Here is a 16,323-nt window from a genome sequence, read left to right on the forward strand (position 1 = left end):
AGCTTTGCAAGCTGAAATGCCAGTTACAGCTACACTATTTCCAAGCCACCCAGGCCAGGCCAGCAGCTCGAGCAGCAACCAAAAACCAGGACTTTACAGGCAAGCACATCCCAAATCTCTCTTCCTAGCAATTCCTGCAACAAACAGAGGGGACGTTGGACTCCAGTCTGTATGTAACAAAATAACACCAGTGTTTGCTGTAATCACACACCACAAATGGGTTTGCTGATCACCAAGTCTCCTCTCCAACAGAAATGCCATCACCCCACACCCAGAACTGCCAGCTGATGAATGGAATTTCCCCTCCTTGGAAAGCTTCTGTTCTTTCTGCTTTAATGAGGCCAGGTTACAAGAAGTAAAACTTGACAAAGCTCTAAGGAGGGGGTGAGAACAAAGCAAAGCAAAACAAACCTGGGTTTGAGTTACTACGTTCTTCCACCCCAAAGCCAGGAAGATCTGATTCACCAAAACAGTTGCTGTGTCCCTGTAGCTGCTTTTATAGGGTAGCACGGCTGTCTGCTGGGAGCCTGATGGCTCATCTCTTGTTAACAGCAAACACTTGTGCGGAGCCTGGCACAGAAGTTAACTTCTGGCTTCCGTCAGCTCGCTTTGTGCTTTCACCCTGTCCTGCAGGGACTCAGGATTTCCAAGAGATTTCTTGAAAATGACCCGTTTGCACAAAAAAAGTCTGATTCAGCCCCAAAACGGAAAGAGGTGGCTCGCTGTAATCCTGTAATTGCTACTGAAATGCAGCTGCTCCTGGTCAGAAGTGTGCTAACCTTCTTATGGGGATAAGTTTAAGGCAGAAAATAAGACATCTTCAGCCCAGACTCAATGGGACGGCAAGCAGGCCGAATGCTAACTCCTAAGCTGAATCAGAGCACATAGGAATGAATGAAGCCAGTTAATTCAGTATGTCTTGCTGTGGATCAGACTGGCTCGGCTTTATTATTTCTATGCTGAAAGCTCTCGTGTACCTCCGAGGATGGCCATTCGTCACTACCCAGCCCCAATCCTTTCTCCACCACCGCTGCCAAAGCCCCGCGCAGCGCTCCGAGAGGCAGCGTTTGGCTCAGGATCCCGTTCCAGCTAAGGACACTACTGCAGCCCTTTTAAAGGTCTCACGTCATGTCTGAAAACCTCATCTTCCATCACACGCTTGGCCTGCAGATACTGCACCTTGATTCATTTTTTCCCCTCCTTGTTTTGTAATAAATAATTGCCAGGTTTTCAAAGAGAGGGATAAATGGAAACAAGGCATTTGAGGTCTGCATTAAAATCAAGTGCTCTCGTCTCTCTTTACCTGACCTGCTGCAAACTTCCTCGGCCCTGCTCCAAATCAATAGCACGGTGCACAGCAAATAGCGTCAAGCAATCCTACTTGGTATGGAAAAAACAGAAAGAAAGTCCATACTCACATGCCCGAGGGGACCTTTTGCTAAACAGGTAACGGCATCTCACCATGGAGACGTAAATTTCAGCAGAGCAGCTCTCAGCCTCCTGAAGACATGACTGGAAAATATTTCTGTACGATATTCGCTGGTAGAAGTCCCTTTCAGCACAGCTAAGTCAGGGAAGCTGATCATAACTCATATGTCTGCCTTCCTTATGGTGTCAAACGCAGAGCTGAGGGAGGAAGACGGGCATCTGCCTGTATACGTTATGAGGATGCCTCATCTTGTGCCCCATCTGCTGCACCACTATGTGTTTCGGTTTGTTGGGTTTCTCTGATTTGTCAAAAAAGCACTCAAATATTGTGCAGAACGCAGTGAAATCATTCAGAAATAAAGGAGTATTTCCATACATGCCATACCAGATCCCCCTTTTGAAATACCTCTATGGGTATGTTGGTGGGTCTGAGACTTTGACCTCTGGCAAAGAGCTTAGGAACAGCTAGACCAGGAAAAAAGAGAGTTAGTCCCACTGTAACTGAGTAGCTCTGACCTTCTTATTCATCCCGGTGAGAAATGGTTTGCTGGACTGGCTGTAGTTTTGGGGCTTTCACCTCTACATGATTTTTCTTTAAAGCAAAAATGAGAAAAATGTGCTGGAATGCAGCTGCGGACAGAAAACCTCATCACTTCCATCTCTTGCCTGGAAAATATTGGGGTGTGCGATCACACTTCAGACTTAATAGTTAAAGGACTGGACCCTGATTTGCCCAATATTGTTTGCAGGCTGGTTTAAACTCCATGGAGCGTGAAAGGACAGGCGGGACCTTGCCCTCCTGGGAGGAATCTGTCCTTACGTGGACCTCTCTTTCATAAGAAAGACCAAATGTCACTGTCTCAGGGCAACTCCTCTTCTTGGGGCCTCAGCCATATGGTATGCAGGCTGGCCAGAATCATCTCACGCTGTATTCGGTGTCTGAAAATAGGGCTCCTGCCTCAAGAAAATAAAAAAAATCAAAAATTGAATGGGGAATCATTCAAGTATTCCAGCAACTCTGGGGAAGAAGAAAATCAAGGAAAGGCAAACAAAAGCTGTACCCCATTCTGAAAGTTCAGCAGACCGAGGTTTTGGGGGACAGTCTGGAGGGATGTGAGGCTCTCCCCAAGCCTTTTGGGCACGCAGCTCTGCGAGCAGAGAGGAAATACAGTATTAGCAGCTAACACAAGAGGGAAGTGCAGCACCAAAATCCAGCCCATTGCAGGGAAAGAGCACCAGGCTTTCTTCAGCCTTGGCTCAAAGGTTTGTGATCACACCCTGGTGTAAAAGAGATGGGTCTTTTCATGGTAGCGCCTTTTCCTCCCTCCCCTTGCAAAGATGCCTGGACCCAAGAAAAACCTCATTTACTTTACATGGCTTCAAGGAGGCCATCTTAGTGAGCAGTGCTGCAGGCTCAGCCTGCGTGCACGACGTCTTGGTAGCCAGAGTCTCCAACTACTTAAGCAAATACTTTCATTTAAGCCCACAGTTAAATTCAACTGGGACATGCGTTGGTTTTTTTTTTTAAGTTATATTTTTAATTATCCGTGTATTTCCTTGTCTATATTCAACCATTTAAGCTACCACTTGCTGACGGAAAGCCTCCTTCTCTACTTCTCCAGTTCTGCAGGAGCCCAGCAGTCCCCAGAAGCCCCCTCCTGAGCAGATGGAAGCCTCTTGTGCTTCCTTACCAGGTTTTCCCCGCAGAGCATCTCTCCCTCGGCCACGACCTGAAGGGGCCATTGCTCCTGAGTTTGCTGGGCCTGAAAGCTCCTGCGCAGCTGCATCGATGGCTCTCACACACGATATTCGCCAGCCTCTGAGCTCCTTCCTGCCCTGGGCTCCTGTCCTGGCCACCGAGCCCTACAGCAATCACACCTCCAGCTTCTCCTCTTTCTGGTTTCTGAGCTGGCCAACGCTTCCCTGCAGCTCTCCTGTTAGGCAGCTGCTTGGAGCTCACTTGGGATTACTCCGGGGTCGCTCTCAGCCCAGCCTAACAGCCAGGATCCCTGCAGGGCCGGGGGCCGTCTACACGCACCGAGTGGAAGAGGGATCCAGTTCAGGAGTAGGAAGCTCAAAGCATTCATCTCGACTTCATGTTCTTTAAAATGAGATGTATACAGTGTGGAAATGTTCCCCGGAGTCAAACAGAATGAGAAACAGATGGGAAATTATTTGCAAACAGGAACTCTTTTCTTTCCTTGTTTGCCTGCTTTGTTTTGTTTACCCCTCAAAATCCTAACCAGAAACACCAGGAGGATGATACGGCTGCAAGCTACTTCTACTAGCAGGGCTGGATAAACAAAACTACAAAGCACTGACAAAGCAACGCATTGATTTTTACGTGATGTGTTGAGTACGGCATCGGGTCTTACCTTGGGCCCCCGTCCAGCAGAGGCTGATGCACGGACTTGATTTCACTGCTGGGAGTGCAGAGGGGCTACGCTGAGCAGGAAAGACAAAAAAATAAATGTGTGCACTCCCAGAACTGTGGCCTTACCCAGTAAATCTTAGTTACTCTTTTTGCAGATGACAGGAGCAAGGTTTATGCTAAGTGTCATTAATAGAGATGAGAGTTTTGGCCGAAAGGACGGAGCGTATTTAATTTGCTGCATTGCTCAGCCAGATAGAGACAGTAGCAGCTGAAATCAAAGCATCATGTAAATTTATGCTCTAAGTAGGAATGTAACATTTTAGTAAGTGATTGCAAGGAGCTATACATGGAGCCGCACACGGTGGAATTTAATTTACAGAGAACAGCCTCAATCTTTTAGCCATTCGCATACTGAAGATTTAAATATGAAATAAATTGCAAACACTTGCAGCTGAAGCAGGAGGTTGGATTACGTTCGCTCATATTGAAATTACGTCTTTAAGGAGGATCATGCCACAGAAATACATCTACAGTGGATGTACACGTCCATGTAAAATAATCCTCTTCCGTAACACAAAGGTGTGCATTATTAACGTGCTGTCTTCCAGATAAAATTCTTATCAAAAACATTAAAAATTGGTCTCTTGTGTTCCTAGGTATGTTTGATGACTACATTACAAAGATTTCTTCAATTTTTGCTTATTCCTCCCATTCCTGCTTTATTGATCTTTTATTATTTCTGTTTCAACAAACCTCACGAAAGCTGATTAACCGTTTTCACTTTTGCTGGTAAGCGCTTTCCCTCTGTTCTCCACTGAAAGGCTGCTGCAGCATCCAAAAAGATGAAAGCTAAGAGCCACAAATAACTGAAGAAAAATGAGAAAAGGAAGCAAAGCAATCCTTAGAATCACTCGGCTGCTTTTAGGTTGTTACCGTCTCTGCGACAAACCAAATCACCAAACTTTCTGTCTTTTCAAGTAATTCCACAGAAGACTTAGGAAGATTTCAAGCGACGATAAGCCCCCCTTCCTCTCCTTATCGATATTAAATCAAAGAAATATGGTTTTCCTTGAAATAATCTGACAAGAGCCCCTTTAGTGGCACAGGAATGCAGCTAGACAAATCACAACAAAAGTGCTAATTGCAACAGAAGGACGAGTCAAAAAGAAAGGCCTTTGCAGGAACGCTGCAGATTTTGTGCAACCTCCAGCACATCAGCATATTTTACTGCGTGTGGGAGTCAGGGAAATCCCAGCAGCTTTCTATTGTGTCTCGTTATTTCTTGGCTTATACCCAAGCAAATAAATAATCATAGTAATAAACTAGATTCATACAAGTGTAGCAGAAACAGACATGAAATCCAACAGATAAGATAGCCAATGCTCAAGATGTTTCTTGCACATGGGCCAGACGCTCAGAGCCCATTAATCTTTTGTTTGCTCAACTGTTCCCCACTAACAGAGAGCGGGATTACACAGAGCAAACCACGACGGGAACCAGCTAACCATGCTGCTCCAGGCCAGCCTCGGAGGATTTGATAACAGTATGCTAATTTCCTGGTGGCTTTAGTTCCCTTTGAAAATCCCACCTATGTCAGTGAAGAGCTTCTGCAAGCGCCGTTCACAGCACGCGGTACCTCACTTCCCCAGTTAGTCGCACTGCTGCCACGAGTACGTCTGCAAGGAGAAACGAAAAGGAAGCCTTGCTGCTTGCAATTATTTGCTGTACCTATGAAGAACCCGGTGCTGCAGAGGTTAAGGGAGGGTGAACTCCATCCTTGCAAAGCCTCAGCCACTCCCTGCTCCTGCATCGGTGGTTTGTTCAGTTTTTAATGACCCACGGAAGTCCATTCTGCTTACACTGCCAAAGGAAGCTGATGTGGTCCCTGCAGGCAAATTCTGCTGTCCTGTACTCGGAGTGTCCTCACTCCATGGGGCCACCAAACCAGAAGAACGGGGCTCCAGAGGAGGAGACCTGGCTCAGTAAATCATTTCCTACGCACCTCCAGCAAGAAAGCCAGGGGTCGTCCTCACACAGAATCCCCCGTTGCCTTCTAACCAGAAGCAGCTCAAAGCATTTTCAAATATGTATTGTTTTATCTTCCTTTTACACTGAGAACAGGGCTTGAGAGTAAGGCAGGCCGCACTAGGTGTCATCCCTGCCCTCTGCTCTCCGAGTGAAATATTGCAAGGACACCTCGCCTCTTGGCTCGTCCCTCGCGATCCAGCTTGACTCCACAACTCCATGCACAAATGAAAGGCTTATGATGAAATAAAAGCGGGTTTTATTTGTAATGAGCAAAATACACTCCAGGCTTGAAGAAAATCCAAGCCAGAGAAGCAAATTCTCCGGTCCCTCCGGCCAGCTGGGGTCCCGCAGGACCCAGCCCCAGCTGCTCCCTGCCGAAGCCAGCGGGGCTTGGAGCGAGGGGCTGCAGCCCCTGGGCGATAACCACAGGGTTCGGGTTCAGGGGGCGATCCCACAGCCCAAACCTCACGGCGGAGGGCTGAGGTTAGGTGGATGCGGTGAAGGGTGAGCGTTTGTCCTCCTGGACAAAACACAGAATCCTGTTCTCCCACAAACCAGCTGCTCTTTCTGTTTTTCAATACTCTGGAGGGACTCGAATGTTGCGGCGATGAGAGGAGGGGAGGCTCACTAAGTACCTAGGCAGATGGATGCTGAGCGAAGGAAGGAAACCATCCCTGCGGGACAGAGCCACGGCTAAATGCTCATTCCAGCCCGATGACCGGAGCCCAAACAGGTAAAAGAGCTGGACAGAGGAGTTTCAGGCTTTAAGATTAAACTGCTCTCAGGAATGCTGTTCTTCCACTTTGATGCTCTGCAGTTGTTCCAAACATGCTGGGATGGGTGCTGAGCACAAAGCCCGAGCAGTCACAGAACTGCCAGGGAGCACTTAGGAACTGCAGAGGAGATGGGCTGAAGGTTGCTGAAGTCGCCTTGGTCTTCGCTCTGTAAAAACCTGACTAGCGATTCCGACACAATTTTCATGCAGTTTCAAATCAAGTGTACAGCAGCTGTTCATTTTTCTGCGATAAATCACCGTTTCTTGACATTTGGAAACTCAGGAGGCCCAAAAAAAAGAGGGGAAAAAGTGCTTAGGGTAGACTCTTTTTATTTTTAATTATTTAACGCTTTCAGATGCTCGGCCCCAGAGGCGTTTCGACACCACAAACGGAGCAAGGACGGCCTGGCCAAAGCGAGATCCAGGGGAGGCTGCCGGCTGCCGCCCTCCTCCCCCAGCTGCAGATGGGCCCGAAGCTGCCATGCGGGGGACCTGGGTATGTAAAGTGACTTAGGCATGCAAATAATTGCAAGATCAGGCTAGAAGTCTAGGAAACGGCGATCTTGCAATTATTTGCAGCTCTCGCTCGCTGTTTGCCTTACTTCTTTTCTCTTTCTCTTCTCCAGGGCAGGGTGGGAGAAGGGGCAGGCTTGTCCCTGCTGCTTCTCCAGGGGCGCTGGCCCCAAAAGAGCCTTACGTCCTGGCCCCAGGGCACCAGCACCATTCCTCCGGTAAGAATCCGGCTGCCCTGTCTTCAGCAAGGACTTTCTGAAAGCGTCTGACCCCTTTTTTTAAGGGAGGGAAGTTGTGAAGGAGGAAAGCAAAGCCTCGGCTCTGTTTCCTGCTGTTGTGCTGTTTATTTCAGAGTATTTCCATTGTTGGAGAGCAAACCCTTCGCATGCCAATGCGAGGAGGTAGCATCAGGCTGGAAAGGCGGCTAAATTTGGCTCAGATTCCTTCGTAGCCTGACCTCTTCCCATTGAAGTGTACGGCACGGCTCCCGCTCGCTGTCCAGCGGGGCAGTTTTGCACCCCCCTCCGATCACTTCTGCATTGTCTTTTTTCCACCCTTGAAGGAAGTGATACAAATAATGCCCTAAGAATGCCCTCTCCTGTAGGTAAAGGGATAATATTTGAGTTTCACTGAGGAAATGAATAAAAGAAGAGCAGAGAGAGCCCCCAGCAGCCTGTCGCTGCAGGGACTTGCACACACGCCCGGCTCGGGGCACCCGGAAGCTGTTGCCTTGAAGTCGGGAAAATGATTAACAGCACCCAGTTAAGCGCCCGGACTAATCGCTAGGTTCAGGCCAGCAGAGGGAAGGCCACGTGAAAAAATGAGAAAGGTCTCATGTGAAAACCTGACAGTATTTTAAACTAAACCGCACGTCGCAGTTTTCTTATATACACACTGTTTTCATGCCTTGCAATTTTTTCACTGAAATTCTTCTTCTTTTGGGTGACTGAAACACAATTTTCCAGGTGTTTCACTTTCTTAATCTGCTTTCCACTTTTATTTTCTTTCATTTTTTTTTCTATTTCATCACTAAGACAGCTTTCATTTTCAGCTTTCAATCAAAAAAAAAAAAAAGTGGGAGGCGGCATTATCTCACCGAATGCATTCTAATGCAAAAAAGCTCAGCCAGATCCAACGCAGAGGCACTCACTAAAGTCACAAAGACGAGAGGTGGTTCTCAGCAGGCCCCAAAAGGACATTTCCAGCACGTACGCAGCAACTTTAACTGGTGGACTAACTACAGGGATGCACTCAGCTAGCCTAGGTGTGCAAACATCCTATTTCTTTTCCTTCTCATGTGTTGTAGCATTGCTGATGCTTCCAGTGGGGTTACTTGTGGCGATTCGTCTTCAGGCCCAACCAACAGAATTTCAATACTATAACTTGTAGAAAGTGATTTTTTTTAATTGATTATACGAATCTGTAGCAGCTAAAGGAAAGGGATTTGCATCTGGGCAAAGTCCCTGGAAGCTACTTCCATAACAAATTACATTTTTATTGTTATTTCCTGACTGAGCAATACAGGCCAAGCAAAAAAAAAACATGCACAAATGGAGCACACGGAGTTAAGTAAAACACAACCATCCTCAAAACACAACCATCCTCGCACATTTCTGTCGGCTGCAAATTCCTGTGTATTGATCTGTATTGATCAGATCCTCCCGGGAATTGCCTGGGGGGAGGCAGGAGGGTTGGGTCGGTGGCTCTTTGGGCTTCTCCTCTTCCCCTTTCACAGATCCAGAACCAGAAGTACCTCCCTCGGTGGTGCACCTCCATGGCTGGGGCTGGGCCCGTCCGTGCCTAACGCTTCTGGTGGTGTTTCAGCGTGAATATTGGTTGTTACTAATAATCCTTAACTCCCTGCCTTCAGTAAAATGCAACGGATTGGGTGCCTGATCCTGATATCACGGCTGCAAAACGTCTAGCACGGCTGAAATCCATGACTGCACGCTCCTTGCTTTCACCCGCTGACTTTAACGAAGCTCTTGGCGATTAATAGAGGGGGCAAAGGAAAGAACGAGTGTCTCAGCAACATCAGGGGAATTCACAGCGACCTCTGCCCTCCTTGCACCTCTGGGGAAGGCAGCAGAAAGAAGTGCCGGGCACGGATCCGCAGCAGCACGGGAGGGGAACGAGCCCGGAGCTGCGAGGGAACGTTCCTGCCTCCGACAAAACAAAATGGGAGCGGGCTGTTTGTTTTCCTTGATGCTAATAATTGCGGTGCTAGGCTTGTCATCGCCAGCATTGCTTCCTTCCCCAACATAAACTACCGTGTTTCAAAAAGGGGCCTCTCGATTGTTTTTATTTACGTGCAGGGATGGGATTTCGAGCTGTTCTCTACCGCCCTGCGAGCTAGGCCCGCTCTGGGGAGACGAGCGGGGAGATCTGCTTGTCTGTCCAAAGGAGGGGATGGCAGGGGGCTGCGTACTGCGGCGGAGGCAGGAGGGGATGGCAGGAGACAGACAAAGGAGAGGCGAGAGGAGGAGGATGTCTCTTGCCTGGAGAGCACACGTGTAAACCCCTGGGTGTACACCCAAGCACATCAACCCGAGATCTGGACTGAAATGCAACCAGGGAGGCAGCAGCAGCGTCTGTCCCACCCAGCCCGGAGGAACACGCAGCTTTTGTGTGGGAGGGCAGCGGGCAGAGGAGCAGAGCTGTGTCCCGGCGGGCTTTAACCGGGGAAGGGCAGTCCCTGCCCTGCAACTGGAAAGCTTTCAGGCCATATATTCCGCGTGGTGGCCTGGAGAGGGCCGGGGAGGATGCAGAAAGGAAGGACGGAGGTGGAAAACCTGGAGCGCAACTCTTTCGCCTCTAAGTAGGTGTAGTTTAACCAGCGGCGCTCCCATTTCAAAGCCGTGTCGAGCTGCACACGGAGCCCCTGGAGCCCCAGTGCTGTGCAGGGCACCCGAGCTCCCCTCCGCTGCCTGCTCTGCGCGGTGAGGGCAATCCTGTGCCGAGCTTAAAAAAAAAAAAAAAAATTTAAAAAATTAAAAAAATAAAAATAAAACACCAAAACAAACAAAAATAACGCCTTGTGCGCGTCCTCCTTGCTCTTCCAACGCCAGCCTGCCTCTCCCCTCCCCGCTCCAGCAGCGGCCCCGCACCCTGCCCCTCTCCCAGCGCATCCCCGGGGCGCCGAGGGGGAGCGGGGGCTGCGCCGCGCCCCCCCCCCCCCTTAAAGCCCCCTTTTGGGGCTCTCCTCCAGCAGCCGGCTCCAGCCCGGGGCCGGGGCCGCGCCCGCCCGCCCCGGAGGCGGCTTTAAGAGCGGGGGCGGCGGCGGGTGGGGGTTCTCGGGGCCTCCCGCGGAGCCTCCGAGCGGCCGCGGGGGCTTGCGCGGCTTTTGCGCGGGGCGCGCACGGGCGGCGGCGGGGCTCGGGGGCGCGGAAGGGAGCGGAAAGGAGCGGAGGGGAGCGGAGGGGAGCGGAGGAGGGCTCAGCCCCTCGGCCCTGCCCCGGCCGCGGCCCCCGGCGGGGCGCTGCGGGTGTGCATGGCCCTGCGCGGGTGGCGATGGCTGCGTGATGGCCCAGCGCGGGCTGCCCGCCCCGCACGCCATGGCTGCCAAAGAGGAGCTCTACAGCAAAGTCATCCCCCGGCGGAACCGGCAGCACCGCGCGGGGACCATCAAACATGGCTCGTCGCTGGAGATCCTGCTCTCCATGGGCTTCCCCAAAGCCCGGGCGTAAGTGGCCGCTCGGTCTTTTTTTGTTTGTTTTTTTTTTTTTCCTTCTCTCCCCCCCCCCCCCCCCCCCCCCGCCCCGGTTCGTTTCGGGGTGGTTAAAGATGCGCGGCCGGGGATGCGCGGCTGGAAGGGGGCCGGGGGCAGCCGGGGATGCGCTCCCGGAGCCGCCCCGGGGACACGGAGCACGGGGAGGTGGCGGGGTCCCGGGGGGCGGCAGGTGCCCCCCCGCCCCCCCTCTCCGGCGAAGCCCGGGGTCGCCAAAAAGGCGATTTTCCGGGCACCCCCCCTCGCCAAGCTGCAATCAAAGCCCCTCGTTCCTGCGCTCGGTGCTGTCGCCGGGGCGAAACTCGGTCACCCGGGAGATCCTCCTGAATCCCCGCACAAGTTGATCTTCCCGAAAGAAAGGGGAACAGAAGGGAATTTCAGGAGCGCGAAGCATTGGGTTTGGTCTCGTCCTGCTGAGAAATGCCCCGGTGTGATTGCCCTGCGCGTGCTTATGCTGGAAATTAATTAGGCAGCAACCTAAGGGTAACTTCCTAATGGTTCAGTTTGGAGCATGGGGACTCCTGAAGTGGGACCGGGGGCTTCAGGATGCAAATGCAGCCGGCCGGGATTTGGAGGTTTCCTGGTCTAAGTTTCCCTTTTGTTGTTGATGCCAGTCAGAACTCGGTGGCTTTTCAGCCTCGCTGCCGTGTTTTTCCATAACTACAGGGATACACACATGCAGTTCTTGGGGAGAAATGTCAGACTGCCACTGGCACATCCAGAAAATCCCCTGTGTGTTTCCCCTTGTCCTACTTACGCTCCTTAAGTCTGTCGGTGATCTGTAGTTACGTACAGAAATCAACATTTAGCTTTTATACACGATGCCTGCAAAGGAAGATGGTAAGAGCCTGGTGACTTCATGCTCTGCGCTTGTTTGGAGAAACGGATGTGCACCTTTCAGAGTAGCTAGGGGGAAAAAGCAGCCTGGTGCTATGAATGAAACTCGCCGTCACCTGTGCCACAGTGCCATCGAGGCTGACCGTCAGCCCCGGGCTCGCCTCACCGTTGGCTGAGGAACAACGTCTGTGGTTCGTATTCTTGTCTGAGAAAACTAACGTGTGACAAAAAATGAAACCAAAGCCTCAGTGTACAAGATAGGGAAGGTTAAAGGCAGAAAGGCAGACGGAGAGGGGCAAAATATCCCAAGTGCAAAGAGTGCTTGTTGCAAATGTATCCCGCCAGCTGGGTAAAGCTGTCTCGGTGCTGAGTTCAGGACGCTGCGATGTGACCCCCTTCGACAAGTCCTCTGCTGGCCCGGCCTGAAGTAGCTCTCAGCGCCCTATTCCAGCCTGCCAGAAATCCTACAAACAATTTATCAATAAAATTCAGATAAGGAGGAAAACAGCAAAAGCCCAGACAAGGATGTTGCACCACGGGAACGCCGTGGAGCAGCGTGCGGGCTCAGAAGCAGGAGCTTCGGGACTGCACGGCACTGGGATGTTCCCTGCTGGTCTCTGCTGCCCAGAAGCCGTTCAACTCGCGGCACATTGCGAGTGAAGCAGCTCACCGAGCTGCCAAGGAGGCGAAGCACCCTGTCTCCCAAGACATAAGTGCAACGCAGCCTCAGCAGAAAGCCCCTTCCGTACCCCAAGCTCTCCCAGCCCCGTTTCCACCCCGCAGCGCCACGGGGAGGCCGGGAGCCGGGCGAAGCCGGGAGCGCAGATCTGCGCCTGTAGGTCCTGCGTATAAATAGAAGGCAGGCTGATGCTTGGAGTGGTGGCCATCTGCTGGGATGGCTTACGCAAACAAAGCCCCGAGTTGTCAGACGGGTCTGTCAGGGATGTCACTAAACGCCATCGCCGCTGGCACCACCGGGGACTGGGGCAGGGGACGGAGGGGCTGCTGAAGTTGGGGGGCTGCTGAATTTGAGGGGTGTACTGAAGTTGGGGGGCTGCTGAAGCTGGGGGGATTGCTGATGTTGGGGGGCTGCTGAAGCTGGATAAGAGATGCAGGAGCTCGGAGGAGCGCTGCTTACAAACAGTGCCCATGGGAGTATCCCGTGGGACTCTGGGGGACGCTATTGGGACAGCACGGGGACACTCACGGGTATCCACATCACCTAACGGCCAGCTTCTGATCCAGCTCAGGCAACTCCACTCCTAGCAGCACACAGGTCAGCGTTTGTTGCAGCAGAACAGTTAGCATGAGATAATTCTTCTCCGTGCTTTTACCAGCAGCAAGAGCTCCGAAGGCCGGCCTGGCTCCGAGCTGGCGCTGCTGACAGGAGCTGAGGATTCTTGTGTTCATTTCATTTTCTCAGTTCTGGGTTTCTTCAGGCAAGTAACTTCCACCCTGTGCGTGCTAAAATAATCAGAGGTGAAAGACTCAGTGCGATTTCCAAGTATTGCTGGCTGGTTGATGCAGACTAGCTCGGTTAAGGGTGGAAAATGGTACAAGCCAGGTGGAAAGCAAGAGAGGATGTCACATATGTTTAGGCTTTGGGTATCGGGCGCTAAACTGCTGTGGATCTCTTGCTGAAATTAGGATGTTATTAAATAAGCCTTTACTTGTCCACCCTGCGGAGTTCAGCTGGGCTCTGATGCAGGGCTGTGCGAGCTACCTGTGGATGCTTTTCTCTGCGGATGGCAACTGCTCAAACCACTGCGCTGTGTGTCAGTGTTTTGGACTATTACTGCAGAGAGCTATTTGTTGGGGCTCTTAGTGTCAGCACAGGCTCATTACTTTTTTATTTTGTAATTAGCCCATTATATTACGTACTGTCTAGTCACAAAGGAGGAGACAGTCCCGATCCCAAATAGTTTCTGATTTAAGCCAGGAAGGAAGGCAAAGGTGATGTTATGATTGCCGTTTTGCAATTCGGGCGCTGAGACAAGCATTTTACCAAGGTTGCACAAAACTCTAACCAGATCCCCACTGTCTCAAGACCCTTAACACAACAACGATCTTCCTCTAGGAAGAGATTTCACACAGCTGTCATTTCCCAGTTGACCCAAAATGCTGTCCCCGTCTTACTATGGATTTACTGTCAGTGGTTGCACCCACAGATCTAGTCGGACTGCCAGCATGTCTCATTTTTGTGTGATAATCTTTTACACGTGTTCATAGCCTTACTGAGAGCAAGTGCAAGGGAAGCACGCTATGGTTTACAGGCCATTGAAACCACAGGGGAACATTTAAAACTACTATGACTGTACACATACTTATATATTATGCATAGATTTTTTTTTATCTCTGTATAATGCTGAATATGAGAAAATTTAGTGATGGACTGCCATTTTTTCGATGGAGAAAGGCCTTTGACCAAACTTACAGTATTGGAAGTAAGAGAGGGGTAAGCAGCTGAAGTCCTCTGGCCTGCATGGTGCAGAAGTCAGGGTGGCTCCGGAAGCTGGGAGTTCAGGGATGCACAAACTAAAAGTTTCATGTTGGAATTGAAGCTCGTCCAAAACATCCTCAAAAACAGAAAGTGGCAAATTTAATACGAGTAGAAATCCCACTTTCTGTGTTTTAATGCTGGGTGTGCATATATGCATGAATATATAAATACACAAAACTTAAAATGTTGCTCGTGTTTCTGCATTCAACTCTGAATTCGAGCCACAGCCCCCGTGGTGATGTTTCAGCAGAGATCCAGCCCTAGAAATATGAAGCTAAGTGTCTGGCTCATGACGTTACTCCAAATAGGTAAATCACCATCCCCAAGCAGAACACTTAAATTACAGGTATCGTGTTTTTGCTTGCCATGCTCTGTGTGATAAGCTAAGAGATAAGCGCTGTTTGTGCCCCTTTGTGGCAAGGCTTTCCCAAACCGAACCGCTGTTCCTTCCCGTCATCTCGGCCTGAAAAAATGGAGCCATCTTCTGCAGCCAGGCCCGTGGTGCTGGCTCGGTGTGCAGTGCCTGCTCCTGGGGAGATCCGCTGGTGCTAGACGTAATTGCAAACACTGCTCCCCCCTGAAACGGGGACAGGCAGGAATATCGTGCAGTTAGCCATGAATCAGCTTCGCCACTTCCCCTGTGCGGCACGTTTCTTTCTTCCTCCCTCCCACAAGAGATCACCTGGGTTTAACTCAGCACCATGGGCGTGAAGAGGAGTCAGTGCACAAAGCTGGACCGCTTTTTCCCTGGCCGTGACCAGAGCCGAGCCGGTTTGATTTTGTTTCTCAGTAACTACGAGAATTTAGGAGTATGATAGTTTCATTAATTTCAAAGAAAAGAAGTTCGGATCCAGTTTACAAACAGAAAAATCTTCTCTTGTGTTTTGAAAACGTTTTCTAGGCTGCTAAAACATGTTTTGCCTAGTAACAGACTTAGCAACATAGCAGTATTTCAGCACAGAGAGGCTGTGAAATCTCTCCTTCCTCTAGGGTTTGAGCTGTATTTGGGAAAATACTGCACACACAGAAAAAGTGCTGCAGATAATCTTTGGATTTTGAAGTGGTTTCTGTTCCTTCACGACCTTGCCTTCAGGGTATTAGCTGTCTGCACATACTCTTGGCTGAAATTCACCGCACTACAAAGGACCAGCCCAAAACGTAGGCATCACGTACGTCCCACTTAAGCCCAAGCTTGAGAAGCATTTTCGTGATTCACAGTGACTTGTGTTGGCCTGGGGTACGGAGGGAAACTCCGTTTCAGTTGAAGAAGTTGATGGACACAAATGTTTCTAGGAGCAACTGCTCTGAAGGCTATGTTGAACACGTTTCCAAGTTTGATAACTGCACTGGAGGAAATCTTCAGCTACTGAATAGCAAACCTGGGTGCTGTTGCCCCAAGGGTTTAGGCGGAAGCTTCCCCTAAGGCTCTTTGTACTCATCATTCAGGACAGTGGGTCTGGGGCTGGACGGAGCCTCTAGACCATGCAGTAGAAAACCAAGTAAAAAATAATCTGTTTCCAGCGCTGCCTGCCAGCCACCAGACCAACGGGCGCGTTTCAGCAGCAGCTTCATAGGAAGCACTTGTGGCCCGTTTCCACCCCATAGAGTGGAGGAGGAAGAGCAGGCACCCCTTGGCAGATGACTCGGACGAGCCCTGCCTTCCCTGCTGCCACCCTGCCTTCCCAGGCACTTGTTTAATCTTTGCGAGACGCCGGGAGGCACGCGGCCCTGCCCACGCTGGGCTTTAACGGAAGAGCCTCTGCACAGTGACTTGAGCAACAGTTTGAGCAATTAGCTGGCCTCGTTCGTCTCTCGCAATTGCTGGGTTCAGCACTGAGGCCTCTCACCGATTCCGTACATCTGTGCTGGAGGGGGTCCAACAGGTCTGCACTGCACCGCGGAGCAGGGATGTGAACTGAGTTAGCAGCTGCCAGGAAGGTGCACTCGAGAAGGGCTTCAGCAGCCGTCCATTCGGGACCGCGTCCCACGGCTGCTCTGCGCGTGGATTTGTTTTCCATTGGCTTTATTGCACGTTTCTGCTGCAGGACTGAGAGCTCATTACTGCGGCGCTCAGCCGTTGGCCGTTGTGTTCGGTGGGGGGAGATCTCTATCAGGTTGTTCCTTTCTTTAAAGATCTGAAG

General features: G+C 50.8%; 1 protein-coding gene and 1 long non-coding RNA gene across 7 annotated transcripts in view; one reads left to right on the forward strand and one right to left on the reverse strand.

Annotated features, from left to right (window-relative positions):
- The window catches only part of LOC310885395, a 101,432-nt gene extending 97,643 nt beyond the window's left edge, over positions 1–3,789 (reverse strand). For all 5 annotated transcript variants that reach the window (XR_014574765.1, XR_014574766.1, XR_014574767.1 and 2 more), the window contains exon 1: positions 412–3,789. This is a non-coding gene — a long non-coding RNA (uncharacterized lncRNA). The remainder of the gene's footprint in view (positions 1–411) is intronic.
- Positions 3,790–10,449: 6,660 nt separating this feature from the next.
- Positions 10,450–16,323, forward strand: part of UBASH3B (ubiquitin associated and SH3 domain containing B) — a 72,650-nt gene continuing 66,776 nt past the window's right edge. The window contains exon 1 of one of the 2 annotated variants that reach the window (XM_083808687.1): positions 10,450–10,800. In XM_083808687.1, the coding sequence (XP_083664813.1) occupies positions 10,640–10,800 (161 nt within the window). In that variant the 5' untranslated portion in view covers positions 10,450–10,639. The remainder of the gene's footprint in view (positions 10,801–16,323) is intronic. The other variant, XM_083808688.1, reaches the window with a different exon arrangement.

Source organism: Anser anser, assembly GCF_964211835.1.
Source record: "Anser anser genome assembly, chromosome: 22".
Classification (NCBI taxonomy): Eukaryota; Metazoa; Chordata; class Aves; order Anseriformes; family Anatidae; genus Anser; species Anser anser.